The sequence below is a fragment of the Aethalodelphis obliquidens genome, unplaced genomic scaffold (assembly GCF_003676395.1).
Source record: "Aethalodelphis obliquidens isolate GAN/ISIS:26980383/991018 unplaced genomic scaffold, ASM367639v1 scaffold44, whole genome shotgun sequence".
Taxonomy (NCBI): domain Eukaryota; kingdom Metazoa; phylum Chordata; class Mammalia; order Artiodactyla; family Delphinidae; genus Aethalodelphis; species Aethalodelphis obliquidens.
This window is the reverse complement of record NW_020837988.1, coordinates 14,646,599-14,665,576: the sequence shown is the minus strand read 5'-3', so window position 1 is coordinate 14,665,576 and position 18,978 is coordinate 14,646,599. Positions and strand designations below refer to the sequence as shown.

The following is an 18,978-nucleotide window of genomic DNA, read 5'->3' as shown; positions in this document are numbered from 1 at the left end:
CTCATGGACAACCACCAGGGGTACTCCCATATTAAGGGCTTTGAGAAGTTCTGTAATTTGACAAAGTATAACTTCGTTTAACCTAACATTTCCCAAAGATACCCGTCCAGAGAAGTCTTGTTGTGCCTAACATCCGTTAAATTTGGGGGAAGATGATTTGGGAAAGGCTGTTTTAAGTAAAATATGTGGTATAATGTGAAGACTCGCGGCTTAGGGGCCAGGGATAGGCAGAACTTGAACTCAGTCTATCCCTTGCTCTGTGACCCTGGGCAGGTCCCTCTAAGCCCTGAGATCTTCATCATCTCATCCGTGGAACAATCCCCACTTCATAGGGTTGTTGTGACTATGAAATGAGATAAAATATGTAAAGAGCTTAGCACTACTTGGTGTATCACAGGTATTCAATAAATATGAATTCTATTCTTCCCCTCTCTCTTTTGCTGTCTACTTTTTGGTCACTCTCCTGTTCAGCAAAGAAGATGGAACAGAGAAAATGGAGAAAACAGAGACTCCTAAATAGGGCTTGATCGATAGTTAAAGTTGGTTTGATTTTGTTTTTTACAGGTTTCTGTGTTTCCAAATGCTCTGAAAACAGATTCTAGGATGACTTAATAGCCACTGTAGCTTCTTGAAACTATCTTGTCTTCAAAGCAAGATACTGGTGCCAGCCAGTGCCTCACACAGGTGCAAGGGATACAGACAATCAAGGAACAAAATGGAGTACAGATTCGGTAACAGGGAAGAACCAAATCTGACTCCATGTTGGGTCTGTTTTACTTTAACCTTTGCTTCCATTGCTTTTGTTCACTAAAGGATACTGTCTATACACAATGGCCTGCCTCAGGGAACCCTGCCCCTCTGCCTGAATGTTAAACCAAAGTGCCTTTGTTCGGGGAAGCATCCTGACCCCGTCCACCTGTGGATGGCTGTGACAAAGAAGAAATGAACACATCCCCTCCCCGAGGCTGGCCATTCAAGGTGATATTTGCAAAACTTACAGCCTTTTTACTTTACTTCCTCATCTCCTCCCCGCTCTGTTCTATAAAAGAAACTGGCATCCAAACTCCGATAAGATGGTTTTTTTGGAGACGCTAGTCTGCCATCTTTTCGGTCTGCCGGCTTTCCGAATAAAGTCACATCCCTGGCCTCAACACCTCGTCTCCCAATTTATTGACCTGGTGTGCGGCGAGCGGAGCAAGCTTGGACTCGGTAACGCTTTGAGCAAAAAGCCTAAACCAAGAGCTCCGACACGGCGACTCCCCAGCTGCTGAGAACTTCGCCGCCGGCTAGGCTGACTTTGGAGAGTCCCAGCTTCACCTCATACCTCTAACCCGCTGCACAGACTCTTGCTCTGCTTTGCTGTTTTCTCAAGTATCGACCTGCCCTCAATAAAATCAGTGTCACCGGTTAACACAAAACTCAGGGGCTTGCTTTCAGACCCAACACCCCCTACTCTGGCCTGTGAGGATCCACACGACCCGGCCGCTGCCTACTTCCACGACTTCGCCCCACACGGGGCTGCCCTGACCCACTGCACCTGACCCCCACGAACCAGCAGTCTTAGCAAACTCGCACCAGCTGTCCCTCCGTTTGGGACACTCCTGCCCCACTATTTTCCCATTGCTGCTTCTCCTCGTCCTTGAGGTCTCAAATGTCACCTATTCATTGAAGACTCTGTCCCGCCGAGTAAAGCAGCTCCCAGTCACTTTATTACGTCATCTTGCTTGATTTTCTTCATAGCGGTCACTGCAGTTTATTTTGTCTACTGCCTGTCTTCTCTACTAGAACGCAAGCTCTGTCGGGGCAGGGCCTGTCTGTCTCCTTCACTGATGTATTCCCCAAGGCCTACAACAGTGCTGGCATCTACTTAAAAAGTAATCATTTAAGCAATGTTTGAACTCAGGAGGTTTTCTGCCCATGACCTTGTTATTCCCATGGGCTGGAGAGGAGAGCAAACGTACCAGTCGGTTCCACTGGAGACAGTTCCACATGCTGACTTATACCGCAAACGCCAGCCCTCCTACAACACATTCCCTAGCTTCCCTGTTACCAGGGGAACTTCACAGATCAGAATCTGACACCTGCATGTGAGAAAGGACTGCATTTTTTAGCAGGTAACAATATGGCCCCAACGAGGACAAACCTAGAATGACTTTGTATTTGAAGGTCTCTCCTCTCATCTCTAGGCAAACTCCTTGTTTCTCTAATTTGAAAAAAAAAAAGGACTATGAGGAACAGCTGAGACCTGAGATTTAAAAAAATTCTTTTATAGGCACTTTAAATAACTCCCTTTGGATAAACTACATATAGGATACTTTTTTCTTAAAATTACCTATCTCCCTTTTCCTTGCCAGGAGTGCACGTAAGACATACTACCTACCAGGCTACACACTAAAGCCACACTTTTGTTGAGCCTAGGTGAGAAATGATTCATTAAACTACTGATATGATTAGTTCGTAACTTGACAATATTTCTACTGTCTTCGTTGACTATGGAAAACTACTTCAAAGTGTTAGGTTTAGAAAATGAAATTCTTTAGGTAATTGGGAAGATGAGTTCATTGGGCAAATCCAGAATCGCATGAAATGAACTCGTCTGGTGGCTGCTGTGACCCCTCTACCATTCTGTCCCCAGCTCCCCGGAAATGACCCTAAAATGGATGCTCTCTACTTTGTGGATGTTCTATAGTCTGAACTCAGACAGAAGGCGATCTTTATTTAGGAAAACAAACAAACAAAGGCACTATTTTGAAAGGAAGAGATTTGGTCTGGTTTTACCACAAGAAAGGCAGGTTAGTCCATTATACTGCTTCCGATTTAGAAAAGGTCAAAATTCAGATGAAAAGGAGATATTTAGCCCATTCTCGTTAAACATAGCATGGCACGGTTTTATTAGTATAATGTATAATCTCAAATTGCCTAGAGAAAGAAACGAATTCTATCGAAGTCTTTTCTTAGTTTCCCCCACCATGAAAAGCACTTTGTTCATTTTGAAGCATTTGAAAAACACATAAGCTACTGCTATCCAGAAATGACCATAAAAGGATAACTTTGTTTAAAGAGCTTGTTTAAAGACAAAATGCAATAAAGCCCACAAACACAATATTTATGAAATGTCCAACAAATAAGCACATTCAACCTCCCAAAGGTTTCACACAGGATAACTTTTGGTATAACGTCAGCCGCTGTGAAAATATAAGAACTATATATAATTGGCGCTGTACTCTGGAAAAATACCCAACTGATCCTATAGGGCACGTTTTTGGTCTCCTGACTGGAAAATATTGGGATCTGATAGTGAAGTGCTCTTGGCTAGGAAAGCGCAGCCAAGCTTTACTCAGGAAGAAATCCCTAGTCAGCAGCATCACCCTTCACTCACCTTGGAGCTGCCTGCAAAAGGCACAAAGGTCTGTTATCTGAAAAGAGGAAGACGTCTATGGAGAAAAGGGCTCTTATCCTCTCTGTATAAGACACTGATTCACAGTATCAAAAGGAGCTTGGGGACTTCCCTGGTGGGGCGTAGTGGTTAAGAATCTGCCTGCCAATGCAGGGGACACGGGTTCGAGCCCTGGTCAGGGAAGATCCCACATGCTGTGGAGCAACGAAGCCCGTGAGACACAACTACTGAGCATGCGCTCTAGAGCCTGCAAGCCACAACTACTGAGCCCGCATGCCACAACTACTGAAGCCCACGCGCTCTAGAACCCATGCTCCGCAACAAGAGAAGCCACCGCTTGCCCCAACTAGAGAAAGCCCGCGCGCAGCAACGAAGACCCAAGGCAGCCAAAAATAAATAAATAAATAAACAAATTAAAAAAAAAAAAGCAGCTTGGCACGCTGCTGTTATTTCCACTGGTAAAATAAACTAGAAGAGTAAGAAGCAGGGCAAGAGTCTTGAAACTTCTGCCAAAAAAATACATTTTCTGTTTTGTACTTTAAAACATGGGGTTTTGTTTTTAAACTAGATTTGACGTCCTGCCTTATAATCTAGACAGAGATCTATATTATCTCTGTGGACTGAAATCTATTATTAATAGACTAAGGATGGGAAACTTAGTACTACTAGCCACTGAAAAATAACCACATGTTAGAGTGTTGAAACTGTCCCTTTTAGTTTTTGGAGGGGGTGGCTGGTGACTGGTAAGGCTACAAAGGGGAGGAGACAGAAAAAGTGCCTGGGAGTTTTTCAGTTTTCAAAGTACACATCAGAATCTCTCTAGGGTGAAACCTAAGTCCCCACAAGGAGAAGAATTATATACCATGTATAAAACTCAGTGACAGATGAGCAGAAACATAAAATGATAAGCCAACCAAAAAAACATACAACATTCCACAAGTCACCTCCATGCAACAAGCCACAGTGCTAGAGCCTGGAAAATCACTTACTTTTCTCCGAGTGTCACCCGGAGGCTGCTCTGGAGTGGAGAGATTGAGTGTTGGCATTTTGGGTTTTGGAACAAGACACACCCACATTCAGAACAGCAATTACTGCACTTAGGACTACATTTACTAATGGAAACCACTTAAGAATCATTACAGCAAAAAGTGCCTGCAGTGCTACATACACACACACACACACACACACACACACAGCCCCAGAGATCCACAGTAAAAATGCTGCAGATAGATGGAGTTTTAAACATGAATCTATGGCTCTTCAAAACTTGGCAAGGCTCTTATTCTACGGGTATTCTTTACTGAGTACAACTCAACTGCTATAGTTCTGGTCATACAATTACTTTCCATCAGCACACAATGTTACTTTCAATAGGCTACTTTCAGAGTCTTATACTGTGAACAAAAAATTCATTATAAAATTATATGCATGGTTGGCTATTTCCCAGGGAGTGCAGGGACTAGAAAACAGGTTTTCCAAAAAAAAAAGACAAAAAAGTTTTAATACAGTCACATGTGTTTGTGGGACCATTACCCAATTTGATTCTCCAGTCAGATACATTCTATTCTAAATGAAAATAAAGCAAGGGCTTTTTGGCTCTCTGCTACTCCTGATGAATAAGAATAAAGCAAAGGACAACTTAAATGACTTTCTGCTCCAAAAGAAGACAAATTCTGTATCTGTGCTTTTTATTTTCTCTATTCTGAAAAGTGATCAAAGTAAAGATTGTAACTGTAAAGTATTGGAATGATTACACATCTCCAAATATCTTAAATTATATTGCTAGATATTGGGTGCAGAGTAAATTAGCCTCAATTTATCAAAATAAGATTTTTGTGTGTGTGCCATGGACATCAGTTTTCTGGTATATAAATGGCAGGAGCGGCTGCTTAAGAGGGGCTTCTTACAAGTCAAAGATAAGCCAGGCGAATAGGTAAAAGGAAATCAAACCAAGGCTTCTTAGAGCAGAAGGCAAATTCCAAGCTGTATCAGGTTGGTAACATACACTTCATTAAGCTGTAAACAATATACAGAACAATCTCTTCATCCTCCTCAGATCAGAGACTAGGGAATTATCAAAAGACATCCAGAGATCCTACACTCAAGACACTGAAACCACAATCCATTCATCTAATTCACATAACTGGAATATTTTTAGCTAATTAATGTAAACTGGACTTCCAACTCAATTTCCATCAATGCCAATGTTTACTTTTAAACCACTGTATTGCCCTTAATGCTGGGGAAAAAAATGAGAATAGCACCAGAACATAGTATTTTTGTTCCACTAGCCTTTCCTTTACTGTGCAGATTACTTTTATTCTTTATAACCAAAACAAAAATAACTCATCATTTTTCTAAACTCTTATTTGTCTTCTCTAAAACCCTTTGACAAAGTTTATGAATAATTCAACTCCAGAAGTTCTTTGAGTGGCAGTAGGGAAAATAAATTAATAGGTGCTACCTAGTCACTAGCAAGTTTGAGTTTTCAATTACTCAAGCCTCTCGAGGTAGTTTGGATCAGTTAACCAACACACTCTATCTGATAACCCATTTCTTTAGCTATAGGAGCTCAAGAGAGTATCATGGTGTACAGATAAAAAGAAAGGGGCTTTACTACTATTATTTTTATAGAAAAAGAATTTTCCTTGCCTTAAGTCAAGATCACAGTTCCCAAAACAGCTCAGTTGGAAAATAGCCAAAGGGGAGTGCCTGGATTTGTTAAACCTCAAAATTGCAAACCTACTTTACTTCTGAATCAACATTTAGATTTTACAATAGGAAGTTAGTATTTTTGTCCTGACAGATTTTTTTTTCTCTAGTCTCTAAGTCTCATGAAAAGATGAGTCAACTAGATTGATCAGAAAAACCATAACTTTTATATCACTGCTACCTTTGTCCTGACTATAATTTTATTTTTTAAATCTTCAAGGCTAGAGACTTTTAAACACCTACTTTGTTTTCCTTTAAGAATATGTATTTCATAGCCAAATACTTAGAAGAAACACGTGTGCTTTTAAGTAAATACTGGCTTTCTAACAATCGAGACAGGCCAAGGACAACTGCCAGATTACTCCTCAAATTTTGGGGAAAGCATGGATTCAAAAAGGAGCCAAGTAAATATAACAGCTGTAGCCAAACAAATATAACAACTTGCCCTTAAATTGCTAATTTCTATAAATTGATTTAATCAACAAAAAGGCAGCGATATTTATCCTGAAGTGATGGCTAAATGCCATACTGTACTTACCTCCAAATAGTTCCAAATCTCTTAAGCCCTCAACAATGAACTTTTCCGAGACCCACCGCTAAAGAGGAAAACCCCAAAGAGAATTAGTATTTCTTCCAAGCCACAGAAAATTAACTATCAGCCATTAGACAGATAAAAAGACAACTACAAAAAGCGAATCATGCAGTACAGTTAAGCTACATTTCTATGGAAAAGTTTTGAAAAGAATCTTGGATTTAAATCAACTGAACACAATAGATTAATTCCTTTCTCTATTCTTCTTTGCCTAATTTGATGAACAATTCTTAAATCTGACAGATGAGAAATAAGTAGCACTGGCCCTGATAATGAAGCATGCTTTTGTCCTTCCTATACATAAAACTGCCTTTTGGTTCCATCTTATTCATCCCATGGCTGTCTATTACAGATGCTTTGGATCATTAATGCCAATTTGAAAACTACTGGAATTCACACACAGAAAATAGGGATGAAACAGTTTTTCACGAGCCCCTATTAGTTTGTAAAAGGAAATAGCAAACTGCATATTCTTTCATCCGCTAGGATTTCTAAAGACATCACCAACGTTTACATTTTCTACCAAGTTTACAAGGACCCAACTAGCATGACTAATCTATGGTTCACTTTACTGGACTATTTCAAACTAGTATTGGATTTCCATCATACTGATCAGCGGTCTGGTTTCACCTGAATCAGGTTAGGTTGAAATAGAAAAGCAGCTCATACATAAAAGCAATGGGATCAAGGTTGTATTTCACTCAAGGGCTGGTATTAAAGCTTGGCTTAGGCTTTCCACTGGGTAGAGTTCAGGCTAAGGAGGGATTCTGTTTTGTTTCTCTTAATTAATAGCGAGGTTTACTCTTTCCAATATAAGTTATTCTTACCACATAAACATAAGAAAAAGGAAGATTAAGGAACATTCAGAAATAAGTTGCATAATATGGACTATGAATTTAAACTATAACATCATTCTCTATATCAATTTTTTCCAAATTAAAAGAAGAACACTGTAAATTTAAAAAATTGATATAAAAAATTTATATTCACTGGAACACAAAATATAATTGACACCTTAATATTTAAAGAAAGTGGTATATTAAGGGAGTTCCCTGGTGGCCTAGTGGTTAGGATTCCAGGCTTTCACTGCTGTGGCCCGGGTTCAGTCCCTGGTTGGGGAACTAAGATTGCACAAGCCGTGTGGCCAAAAGAGAAAAAAAAAAGCAAGTGGTATATTCACAACGTCTCACGGGACACATCCAGTGTTACAGAATTTTAAAATAATTGCTACAGCAGTTAGAACTTGAGTACTTGATAATAAACAAGATAGTCTTTTAGGAAATCATTTAGGAAGCTTGTAAAGAAGCTAAACCCAGTATTTGTTCTTGAGGTCATTTTAGCTAGTGAAGTTCTCAGGTGTAATAAAATTTTTCAAAAAGCCTTCAATTAAAACCTATGACGGGAGTTCCCTGGTGGTCCAGTGGTTAGGACTTCGTGCCTTCACTGCCAAGGGCCCGGGTTCAAAAAAGTGTTCCAATGATTACAATCTGATGCTGATTTTTTTTTTTATTAATTAATTTATTTGTTTTCGGCTGCATTGGGTCCTTGTTGCTGCATGCGGGCTTTCTCTAGTTGCAGTGAACGGGGGCTACTCTTTGCTGTGGTGCGTGGGCTTCTCATCGCGGTGGCTTCTCCTGTTGCGGAGCACAAGCTCTAGGCACACGGGCCTCAGTAGTTGTGGCACGCGGGCTCAGTAGTTGTGGCTCGTGGGCTCTAGAGCACAGGCTCAGTAGTTGTGGCATGTGGGCTCAGTAGTTGTGGCTCACGGGCTCCAGAGCACAGGCTCAGTAGTTGTGGCACACAGGCTTAGCTGCTCTGTGGCATGTGGGATCTTCCTGGACCAGGGCTCGAACCTGTGTCCCCTGCACTGGCAGGCGTACTCCCCACCACTGAGCCACCAGGGAAGTCCGATGCTGATTTTTAAAACACACAAACTGGGCTTCCCTGGTGGCGCAGTGGTTGGGAGTCCGCCTGCCGATGCAGGGGATGCGGGTTCGTGCTCCAGTCCGGGAGGATCCCACATGCTGCGGAGCAGCCAGCTGGGCCCGTGGGCCATGGCCGCTGGGCCTGCGCTCCGCGACGGGAGAGGCCACAGCAGTGAGAGGCCCGCATACCGCAAAAAAAAAAACAAAAAAACAAACACACACACACACAAACTCACTGAAAATGTGTAGGAAACAGGCAGATCATTAGTGGGTACACAGCTACACTGAAAAGGGCCAGCAACTCATTTAATGTTGAATGACTGATAATCATAAAATAAGCCACCTTGTTTCTTCTCTATCAGACGAGCTGGTGGGTATATTCTATGTCTCTGGCCAGCCTCTGCCTGCAAATTCGTTTCTTTTTTTAAAAAATTTATTTATTATTTATTTTTGGCTGCGTTGGGTCTTCACTGCTGCACGCAGGCTTTCTCTAGTTGTGGCAAGCGGGGGCTACTCTTCGTTGCAGTGCACGGGCTTCTCATTGTGGTGGCTTCTCATGTTGTGGAGCACGGGCTCTAGGCGTGTGGGCTTCAGTAGTTGTGGCACACAGGCTCTGTAGTTGTGGCACACAGGCTTAGTTGCTCTGCGGTACATGGGATCTTCCCGGACCAGGGCTCAAACCCGTGTCCCCTGCATTCACAGGTGGATTCTTAACCAATGCGCCACCAGGGATGTCCCTGCAAGTTCTTTTCTTAGGAGTGGAGGCTGCAATACCTACTTTACTTTCTACATCCCTCACTTCTGTATGATTCTGAACATCACATAAAAAAAAACCCCAAAAACCTCCTAAAATATCTGCCAAACACACTGCTTTTCAGAAAATAAAAAATAGTAAAGCCAGAAGAAGAGAAACACTCACCCTAATTCGCTCTGGTTTACTTACAAGAAAAGACATGAGTTCCTAACGTGTAGACCTACTTCAATTTCAAAAATTTAAACCTAAAAGGAAAATAGACACAGGTTGTTAGTCAAATCTGCTTTTATAGAAATATTTGTTGATTAACAAAAACTTACTATGAGTCTACCATTCAAAGCGCTGTGCTAGACCTACAAATTCCTAGATTCTAAAGATTTGTTTAGAGAAACTTTAAGTGACAATAAACCTGGATGTACTTTGGCCAAATACATTCTGAAATACTGCAATATCTGTAAGAGAAGTTTTTTATAGGGTTTTTTTGTTTAAATTAATCTTTAAATTTCTCATGACCCAACCCTCCACTGACCCCTCTGCAGAAGCAATTACCTTCAATTCTTTTGTCTGTTTATCCTCCTTTTTATCATCATTCTTAAATGCTGTTTATGTGTCATGACTTATCCATTTTAGACATTTATCTACTAACTTCCTACCATGGTAGGGGAAGACTAAGCTCTCCTACATCAACTTCCTGCACCCTACATTCCTGCCTTCATTCTCCCAACATAGTTCTGACATAAATTTTGGTTAAAACAATAGTCCAAATTTACATTACTAGGACTATGCAAACATGGTTCTTCACTGAGGCAAACAGAGGTGACCACGTCTTCTTCCCCATACACTCATTTTTCCCCCCTAGAGGGGGAAAATAATAATTTAATAGAGTTAATAACGGCCTCATTTCTTCACTTGTTTGTTTTTCCATGTAGCTATTAACTTTTCCAAATACTTCAACATTTCTGCTATTAGTCTCATCAGTGTGTTTTTCCATACACTCAAACTCATCCATTCCAATTTTCCCCTGGAGATGGCCTTCCAGAGGCCCTCCATCCTGCTGCAGTCTGGACTAGCTGCTTAGTCAGTTGCACTTAGTCAGCCTTTACAGTGTGGAGATTTGGGGCTTCCAATTCTGGGGAATATCATTTCTTTGACAAGAAATAGGAACAGAAACTCTAATAGTTAAAGGTGTACTGCTAGAATTAGCCCCCAATTTTGTATTTATTTCACTCATACTTTACAACTCTCTGCTTTCTAGGAGACGTCTTCAAACTTTATTTTCCAACCTTTCTACTAAGTTTTACATTTTTGTTACCCATTTCCAAGAGCTTTGGCCATTTCTCAAATGTATCTTTTTTCATATCATCCTGATCTTATCTTATGTTTGCTATTTATAGTTAAGAATTTATATCTAGAATGGCTAAAAGCATAATACATCATGACCGAGTGGGGCTTACTTCAGGAATAACAGATTGGTTTAACATTTAAAAATGAGTCAATGTACACAAAACTGTCTTTGTTTGAAGTTGTTTGCAAATAAAGAACAACCAATTTTAAGGAATTTTAAAAAATGAATCGATGTCATTTTACCTTATTAACTGAGTAAGCAAGTAAAAATACAATCATTTCAATAAATGGAGAAAAAGCATCTAACAAAATTCAACACTAACCCACAAGTTAAAGAAAAAAAACCTCTTAGTCAATTGGGAATAGTCAACTAGGAATAGAATAGAAATAGAATTTACCAAGTCAACTTGCTAAAAGATACGTATAAAAAATTTCAGGGGAGTGGGGATGGTGGTGTGCTGAATTGGGCGATTGGGATTGACATGTATACACTGATGTGTATAAAATTGATGACTAATAAGAACCTGCTGTATAAAAAAATAAAATTCAAAAATTAAAAAAAAAATTATAGCTAACATCTATTAACAGTAAAAAGAATGAATGAGTTTCTTCTAAGGACAGAAGGAAAGCAAGAATGTTCTTATCACTGCTATTCATCATTGTACTAGTGGTCTTGGCCAATGCAAAAAGGCAAGAAGAAATAAAAGGCATATAGATTGGAAAAGATGTAAAATTCTTTATGATTTTCTATGTAGACATGATTGTATACATAGAAAACTCTAAGTATTCTATAAAAAAATCATTATACTTAAAATGAATTTAGAAAGGTCAATTATAAAATGCAATTGTATTTCTATATACTAGCAACAACCAAGTAGAAAATGAAATTTAAAAAACAATACCATCAATAACACCTACAAAACCATAAAATAATTAGGAATATTTTAATAAATTATGGATAAGACCTGTACGTTTAAAATTATAAAACACTGCTAAGAGGGATTAAAGATGATCTAGATAAGAGGTCTGCACAATGTTCATAGATTGGAAGACTCTATATCATTAAGATGTTAATTCTCTCCAAATTGATCTACAGATTCAGTGCAATGCTAATCAAAATTCCAGCAGACTTTTAAAAGAAATTGATAAGCTGAGTCTAAGGTTTACATGGAAATACAAGAGACCTAAAATAGCCAAAACAGTTTTGAAAAAGAAAGTTATGACTTACATTACCTGATATCCAGACTTACTTTATTGCTATAGTAATCAAGACAGTGTACTTTGGTCTAAGGATAGACAAACGGATCAGTGGAACAGAAAAGAGAATCCAGAAATAGACCCATGCATATATGGTCAATTAATTTTCAAAAGAATGGCCAAAGTAATTTCATGGGGAAAGACAGTCTGGATACAACTTGATATCTGTTTAGAAAAAATGAACATTGACCCTTACCTAACATCGTACACAAAAATTAACTTGAAATGGATCATAGAACTAAACAGAAAGTTAAAACTACTAAAGAAAACAGAGGAGAAAATCTTCATGATCTTGGGATAAGTAGAGATTCAAAAAAAGAACATCAAGAGCATGAAATATAAAACAAAAAATATGATAAATTGATCTTTATCAAAATTAAAAATGTCTGCCTTTGAAAGACACCACTAAGAAAATGAAAAGATTGGGAGAAAACATATTGTGTGTGCATGTATATGTGTGTGTGTGCGTGTGTCTACAAAGGACTTTATATACAGAATATATAAAGAATTTCTATACTCAATAATAAGACAACTCAGCTTAAACAACGGGCAACATATCTGAACAGAAGATATATGAGTGGCCACTAAGCACATGAAATGATGTTCAACATCACTTGTCATCAGGGAAATGTTCATAAACCAACAATGAGATACCACTAAACAGCCACCAAAATGGCTAAACATAAAGACTGACAATACCACGTGTTGATATCAACCAACCAGAACTCTCATACGTTGCTGGTGGGAATGCAAACACATATGGCCACACTGGAAAATGGTGTAGCAGCTTCTTATGACCCAACAATCTGCTCCTAGGTAATCTACTCAAGAGAAATGAAAACATATTTTCTCATAAACTTGTACATGAATGCTTGTAAAAGCATTATTCACAAGAGCCCCAAACTGGAAACAATCCAAACATCTGCCAACTGGTAAATGGATTTTTAAAATGTGGTACATACACCAATGTAATACTACTCAGCAATAGAAAGGAACAAACTACTGATACAGGCAACAATTTCATGTTAAGTGAAAGAAGTCAGACACAGATCTACATACTGTTTCCATTTACATGAAATTCTAGAAAAAGTAAAAATGCAACAGAAATCAGATCTTTTTTTTTTATGAAGTTATTTATTTTATTTATTATTTTTGGCTGCGTTGGGTCTTCGTTGCTGCGCACAGGCTTTCTCTAGCTGTGGCGAGTGGGGCTACTCTTCGTTGCGGTGCACAGGCTTCTCATTGCGGTGGCTTCTCTTGTTGCAAAGCACAGGCTCTAGGCACGCAGCCTTCAGTAGTTGTGGCACACAGCCTCAGTAGTTGTGGCTTGCGGGTTCTAGAGCACAGGCTCAGTAGTTGTGGCACAGGGCTTAGTTGCTCCGTGGCATGTGGGATCTTCCTGGACCAGGGATCGAACCCGTGTCCCCTGCACTGGCAGTTGGATTCTTAAACTCTGAGCCACAAGGGAAGTCCCATAAAGCAGATCTTGCTTGCCTGGGACCAACAGTGAGATGAGGGACCAACTTCAAAGAGACACATGAGAACTTTTCAGGGTGATGGAAAAGTTCTGTATCTTTATTGCATGGTGGTTATGTGAGTGTATCTGTCAAAACTCAACAAACTGTACACTTAATACAGGCGTATTTGAGACTTCCTTGGTGGTCCAGTGGTTAAGACTCTGCGCTCCCAATGCAGGGGGCCCGTCGATCCCTGGTCAGGGAACTAAGATCCCACATACCGCAACTAAGCCCGCACACTGCAACTACTACTGAGCCCACACGCTCTAGAGCCTGTGCGCTGCAACTAGAGAAGCCTGCACGCCACAAGAAGGCCCAGCGCAGCCAAAAAAACCAAAGAAAAAAAAGTGTATTTTGTTATAGGTGAATTACATCTGAATAAAGTTGATTTTAAAAGTAAAATGATTAAAATAAATACTCAGAAATGCTTTTGAAGAATCTAGAAAAAACTCTGCCACATTTCCCTTCTTTCTTTAAGGTGGGGTAGGGTTGTGAGGGGTTGTGGCAGTGGTACAGCAATGGGGGTGGGGACTTAGTGTGGTACACAGAATCTAAAAGTCCTTAGAACAGCTTCAGAGGAATCGAAGCAATGGTTTTCAATCCAGGGGAGTGAGGAGGCCTTTCAAAATCATCTATAGATTTTTACCAAATTGCATTTATTCTCACCCCAACACTGATCGTATAGAAGCCCCACCCCACCATGCTGAGAATAATTTATCCTGCTACGAAATAGTAAAAATATAGATTGAATTTGGAAAAAAAAGATTATTAGAATGCACATTGTCTAATAACATTAAACACAAAGCATCAAGCCAAAGAAATTTAAGAGAAGACAACATCCACGTCCATCTGTAGTCTACAACAGAAAGGAAAGAGAATATTAATGTAGATAAAGAGATGATTTTTATCCTCAGAAGGAATTATCTATGCTCTGGAAAAAATACTGGAAATAGAAAATAAAGTCAATTCCAAAACACTGTATAAACAAATATAACTGCCCAATTGGAGAGACCCAAGAACTGGTTCTAGGCTGCCACTTCAACAGCTTCTCTAATGATCTGAACCACTGGTTCCCAAATCAGGATGTGTTTCAAATTCATTTGTGTTGTTAGAAAAATCTATGGATGCCCGCCCAAACTCCCACCTCCAAAGATTTTAATTCAGCAGGTCTGGGGAATGCAAAAGTAGAAATGGGCAACACTTTATGAAGTTCAGCAAAGGGAAAGATTACAGTTAGCTAGGTGGACCTGGATAGTTTCATTGAAGAGGTGGGGCTTGAATGTCAAACAGGACTTAAAGAAAATGGGAATTCCAAGCATAAAATAGTATTAGCTGCTGATTATTTAGTGCTTACATATCCACAGGTGTATCTCCTGGTTTCTAGAATAGCGCCTAGCACAGAGGAGGCACTCAGTAATACTGAAGGACTGACCAAATGTGCCGAGCAGTATTTCAGCACTTTGCATATACTCTCCAATTAATGTGAGGGCGGTTACAGAAGCAGAACTCCACACATATGAGAACAATTAACAGGCCTTAAGTGCATGCTAGCTCACGGATCTTATTCAGCAGGCAGCAGGAAGCCACTGTAGGTTTTGAACAGAAAGGTGACAAACACAGAACAGTGGTCTACAGTAGTGTCTCTCAAACTTTATTGTGCATGTAGATCACTTGAGGATCTTGTTAAAATGCGGATTTTGATTCAGAAGGTCTGAAGTGGGGCCTGGTAGTTCTAACAAGCTCCCATGTGATGGTAATGTTGCTGATCTGTGGACCATCATATTGACATTTGAGAAGCCTTGTTCTAAGGAACATTCTAAGGAATATTAATCTGCAAAAGGATGGGAGAGGGGGAGGTGAAAATAACCCAGAAAAGGAATGCCAGTTAGAATACAATTATACTGGACCACATCTGTGGTGATAAGAGCCTGTGGCAGAGGGAATATTAAGAAATAGATGGATAGGGAGAAGGAAAAATAAAGAAATTTAGTTAGTAAGTACACCATAAGTCATCGAGCCTATCCTCCACCCTTTGGAAGAACTGCTTTTAAAAACTCCTGGGGCTTTCCTGGTGGTGCAGTGGTTGAGAGTCCGCCTGCCGATGCAGGGGACGTGGGTTCGTGCCCCAGTCTGGGAGGATCCCACATGCCGCGGAGTGGCTGGGCCCGTGAGCCATGGCCACTGAGCCTGCGTGTCCAGAGCCTGTGCTCCGCAATGGGAGAGGCCACAACAGTGAGAGGCCCGCGAACCGCAAAAAAACAAAACAAAACAAAACAAACTCCTGAATATAAGGTTATCTAGTCTCTGCTTGAAAACTTCTCATGCCAGAGACTCACTACCTAATCAGGGAACCCATTCTAACTGTGAACAACTCTGATGACTCCGACTTTTTTTGTGTGTGCCCAAGTAACTGGGAAAAGAGTAGCGTGTCAAAGACAAAATGGGAAAGCTCAGAGATGGAAGTTTTGGTGGAAAGATGAGTTTGAGTTTTTAGGTCATCCTGAGGTTGAGAAAACAGTTATATATCCCAAGTAGAAATAGCATTCAGTTAGAGAAGTACTGAAAAGACTGATGCGTAAAAGAGGGGTTAGAGATGGCTATGTGGACTTGGAAGTTAGCAGCTAAAGCTATATGAGCGACAAAAATTCACTAAAGAGGAAAATGGTGAGAGAAAAGCAGAGAGCTGGGAAGTAAGCCTTGGAATAGGTCCATATTTAGGACATGCAGCTTGAAAGGCAGGTAGGAAATGGAACCCAAAGGAAAAACATTAACGATCCTGCTTCTCCTTGTGGACCACTAACATTCTCCCAATCTGCTAACTTTTACCTGTCCTTCACTACTCATCTCAGGTGTCCTGTGCTACAGGAAGTCCTCCCTGACCGCCCCGCCCTACCCATGTTAGATGTCTGGCCTCTGTATTCAACCCTTATACCTACCACTCTCTTAATTGCCTATATATCAGTTTCCTCCACTAGAAGAGAGACTCTGTCAAGGCAGGGAACGCATTTCATTCACTGTTGCATTCCCAGGGGCTACTGTGACCAACACTTAATATTGGCACTCCTGTATCTGTTAACTTAATAATGGTAAAAATAATAAAAGCAGCAGACACTTATGTGAACTTAGTATGTGCCAGGATCTGTGCTAAATGCTTCATGGAGATCAGCTCACAGCAAGTATTATAGATCCTCGTTTTACAGATCAGGAAATTAAGACTCAGAGAGGTTAAATGCCCAAAGTTACACAGGCATGGGACTTCCCTGGTGATCCAGTGGTTAAGATTCCACACTTCCACTGCAGGTTCGATCCCTGGCTGGGGAACTAAGATCCCACAAGCTGTGTGGTATGGCCAAAAAATAAAAAACACACAAACAAAAAAAGCAAAGTTACACAGGCAAGTGGTGGAGGACTGATCAGGTCTGTTCCAAAGCCTGTGCTCTAGAAACCATGAGTGATAATAGAGAAGCTTAGGGAGAAGTGTCAAGACTGTGTGTGCAAAGATATAATGACTGAAAAAGCATCACCTGATTGGACAGTGAGGTTGACCAGATGCCACGTGGTATAGAAAGGAGATTCATTTACTTTGATTTTTCCTTTTTTCCCTATTTTTGTCACTGGTTTTCTAGACTTCCTCCATGTCTGCGATGACAACTACAAACACTGCATTTGAGCCACAATATCTCTAAGAAACCTAGTTAAAGGGTGGGGGGGGGGCAACAGATTTAACCCGTTCAGCACTAACATATGGCTGAATAGGCTCCTGGCCTGAGGAGATTTGAAAATCAGGAAAGATTTGGTTTCTTCAACTCTCAGGGACAAGAAACAATCTTGGGTGTCTCTAAAGAAAAGTATCCATCAATCAATGAAAAACTGTTTTAATGCCACAAATACATATTGGAATACGGTTCTACCCCAACAGATATTACAATAAGAAAAGAATCAATTCGAACGGCTTTTGCTCTTTTGGGAGAAGTCAAGTTAGAATATACTAGGATATCTTAGCAGAAGGCTGGGCATAGACGTTAGTTCCCCATTTCCTGAAAACTTGAACAATTTTATTTAACCACACCCCTTCTCTCTCGCTCACCTCCCTACCCCCGCCCCTCATCTCCACCCCAATCTACTGTGGGCACTTAAACATTTTGGAAAACAAGACATTCAGAAGCTCTGTTTAGGCTGATTCAGGGAGTACCTGATCTCTGTTCTTACGAGGGCTTGACCCACTGGCTATCCAGCCTGGGATGGGATGGGGATGTGGTGGGGGGATGCGGGGAGAGGGCAGCCTAGGATATGCCTCCTCTTCGCTAGATCAGGACAAATTGCCACCTGGGCCCCAGGTTTCCCACCTGAAAATGAGGGGGGAAGAGGAGAGGGAGCCCGGCAACTCTGCTCCGGTGTCTCCGGGCCAGGCCCAAGCCTATTCTGCTCTCGGGCTGCAGCCCCTCATCGCGGGAATCGAGAATTCGGGTGAAAAGGGGCCCGTAGAAGGCGAGGGGGGGCTTAGGATGGCCGCTCTGCCGGAGGCCCGCCCCCGAGGAGATGGAATCGGCGTCAGGGCAGGAGGGACAGTTCCCTGGAGCGCACCAGGCGGCCCCGCCAGCCCGGTACCTGGTCCTGGAGTTAGCAAGCAGTCTCGACCCAATCTCAGCTCCGCCTCCTTGGTTTAAGGCCGCGTTGCCGCCAGGCCAGTTGCTGGGAGGGAGGTACGCAACGTGCCATGCGCAGTAGAGGGACCCGGGGAGGGCTGGTAGAGAACCGCCCCGCCCCGCCCCGCCCCGCCCGCCCCGCCGCGCCCCGCCCCGCCCGCCCCGCCGCGCCCCGCCCCGCCCCGCGCAGGAGAGGAAGGCCTGCCCCGGCCCGCCTCGGCCCGCCCCGGCCCGCTAGGCCCGGCAGGTGGGGAAGTTCTTCCTGGTTTCCGCATCTCTGCTGGTGCGGCCGGCGCTCAGCAGCGGCCTCTCAGAGAGCGGTTTTCCAGTGCTGAGTTACCCTTTACGCGCTGCGCATACCTGAGGGCATTCGGTCTCCAACGGAGGGGACACGTTTCCCCCCGGCGTGTGGAAGCCAAAGACCTAGCTTGTCGTTGGTGTGGCCTTCGGGGTCCAAAAAGGGCTCTCCAGAGCCTCCATCCCCGAAGCAGGAAGGCAGTGGGATGATTTCAGTAATGTAGAGTCAAGGGGACTAGAATAAGGCAAACCAACACTGTCTGCTGACTTGGCTACTTTGAGTACTTTAAAGTTCTTTTTTTCGTGTGGTAGGACTTCAGTGGAAAAATCAGTCTCGCAGTTTCCTTGAAGATATCTCAAATGCTTTGGCCTCTCGGGCACAAGACTGACAAGCTACAAAGGGGAATCCCACCCTTTCTCTGTACCACCTTAGGTAAAAGGAGGAAAATATCTCAACTATCTTTTTTTCCCCCTCTGGACATTTTTGGTCCTGGATCCTTCCTTACCCACAACTCTGAGAGACATGTTCTGTTTGCC

General features: G+C 41.7%; 1 protein-coding gene across 11 annotated transcripts in view; it reads right to left on the bottom strand.

The window, feature by feature from the left end:
* STRADA (STE20 related adaptor alpha) overlaps positions 1–18,216 on the bottom strand; it is a 29,715-nt gene extending 11,499 nt beyond the window's left edge. Inside the window, exons 1-4 of one of the 11 annotated variants that reach the window (XM_027081231.1) lie at positions 18,107–18,216; positions 9,546–9,625; positions 6,648–6,705; positions 4,387–4,415 (exon numbers count right to left, since the gene is read on the bottom strand). In XM_027081231.1, the coding sequence (XP_026937032.1) occupies positions 4,387–4,415; positions 6,648–6,705; positions 9,546–9,581 (123 nt within the window). In that variant the 5' untranslated portion in view covers positions 9,582–9,625; positions 18,107–18,216. The other 10 variants (XM_027081233.1, XM_027081232.1, XM_027081234.1 and 7 more) reach the window with 10 other exon arrangements.
* Between the last annotated feature and the right edge of the window lie 762 nt (positions 18,217–18,978).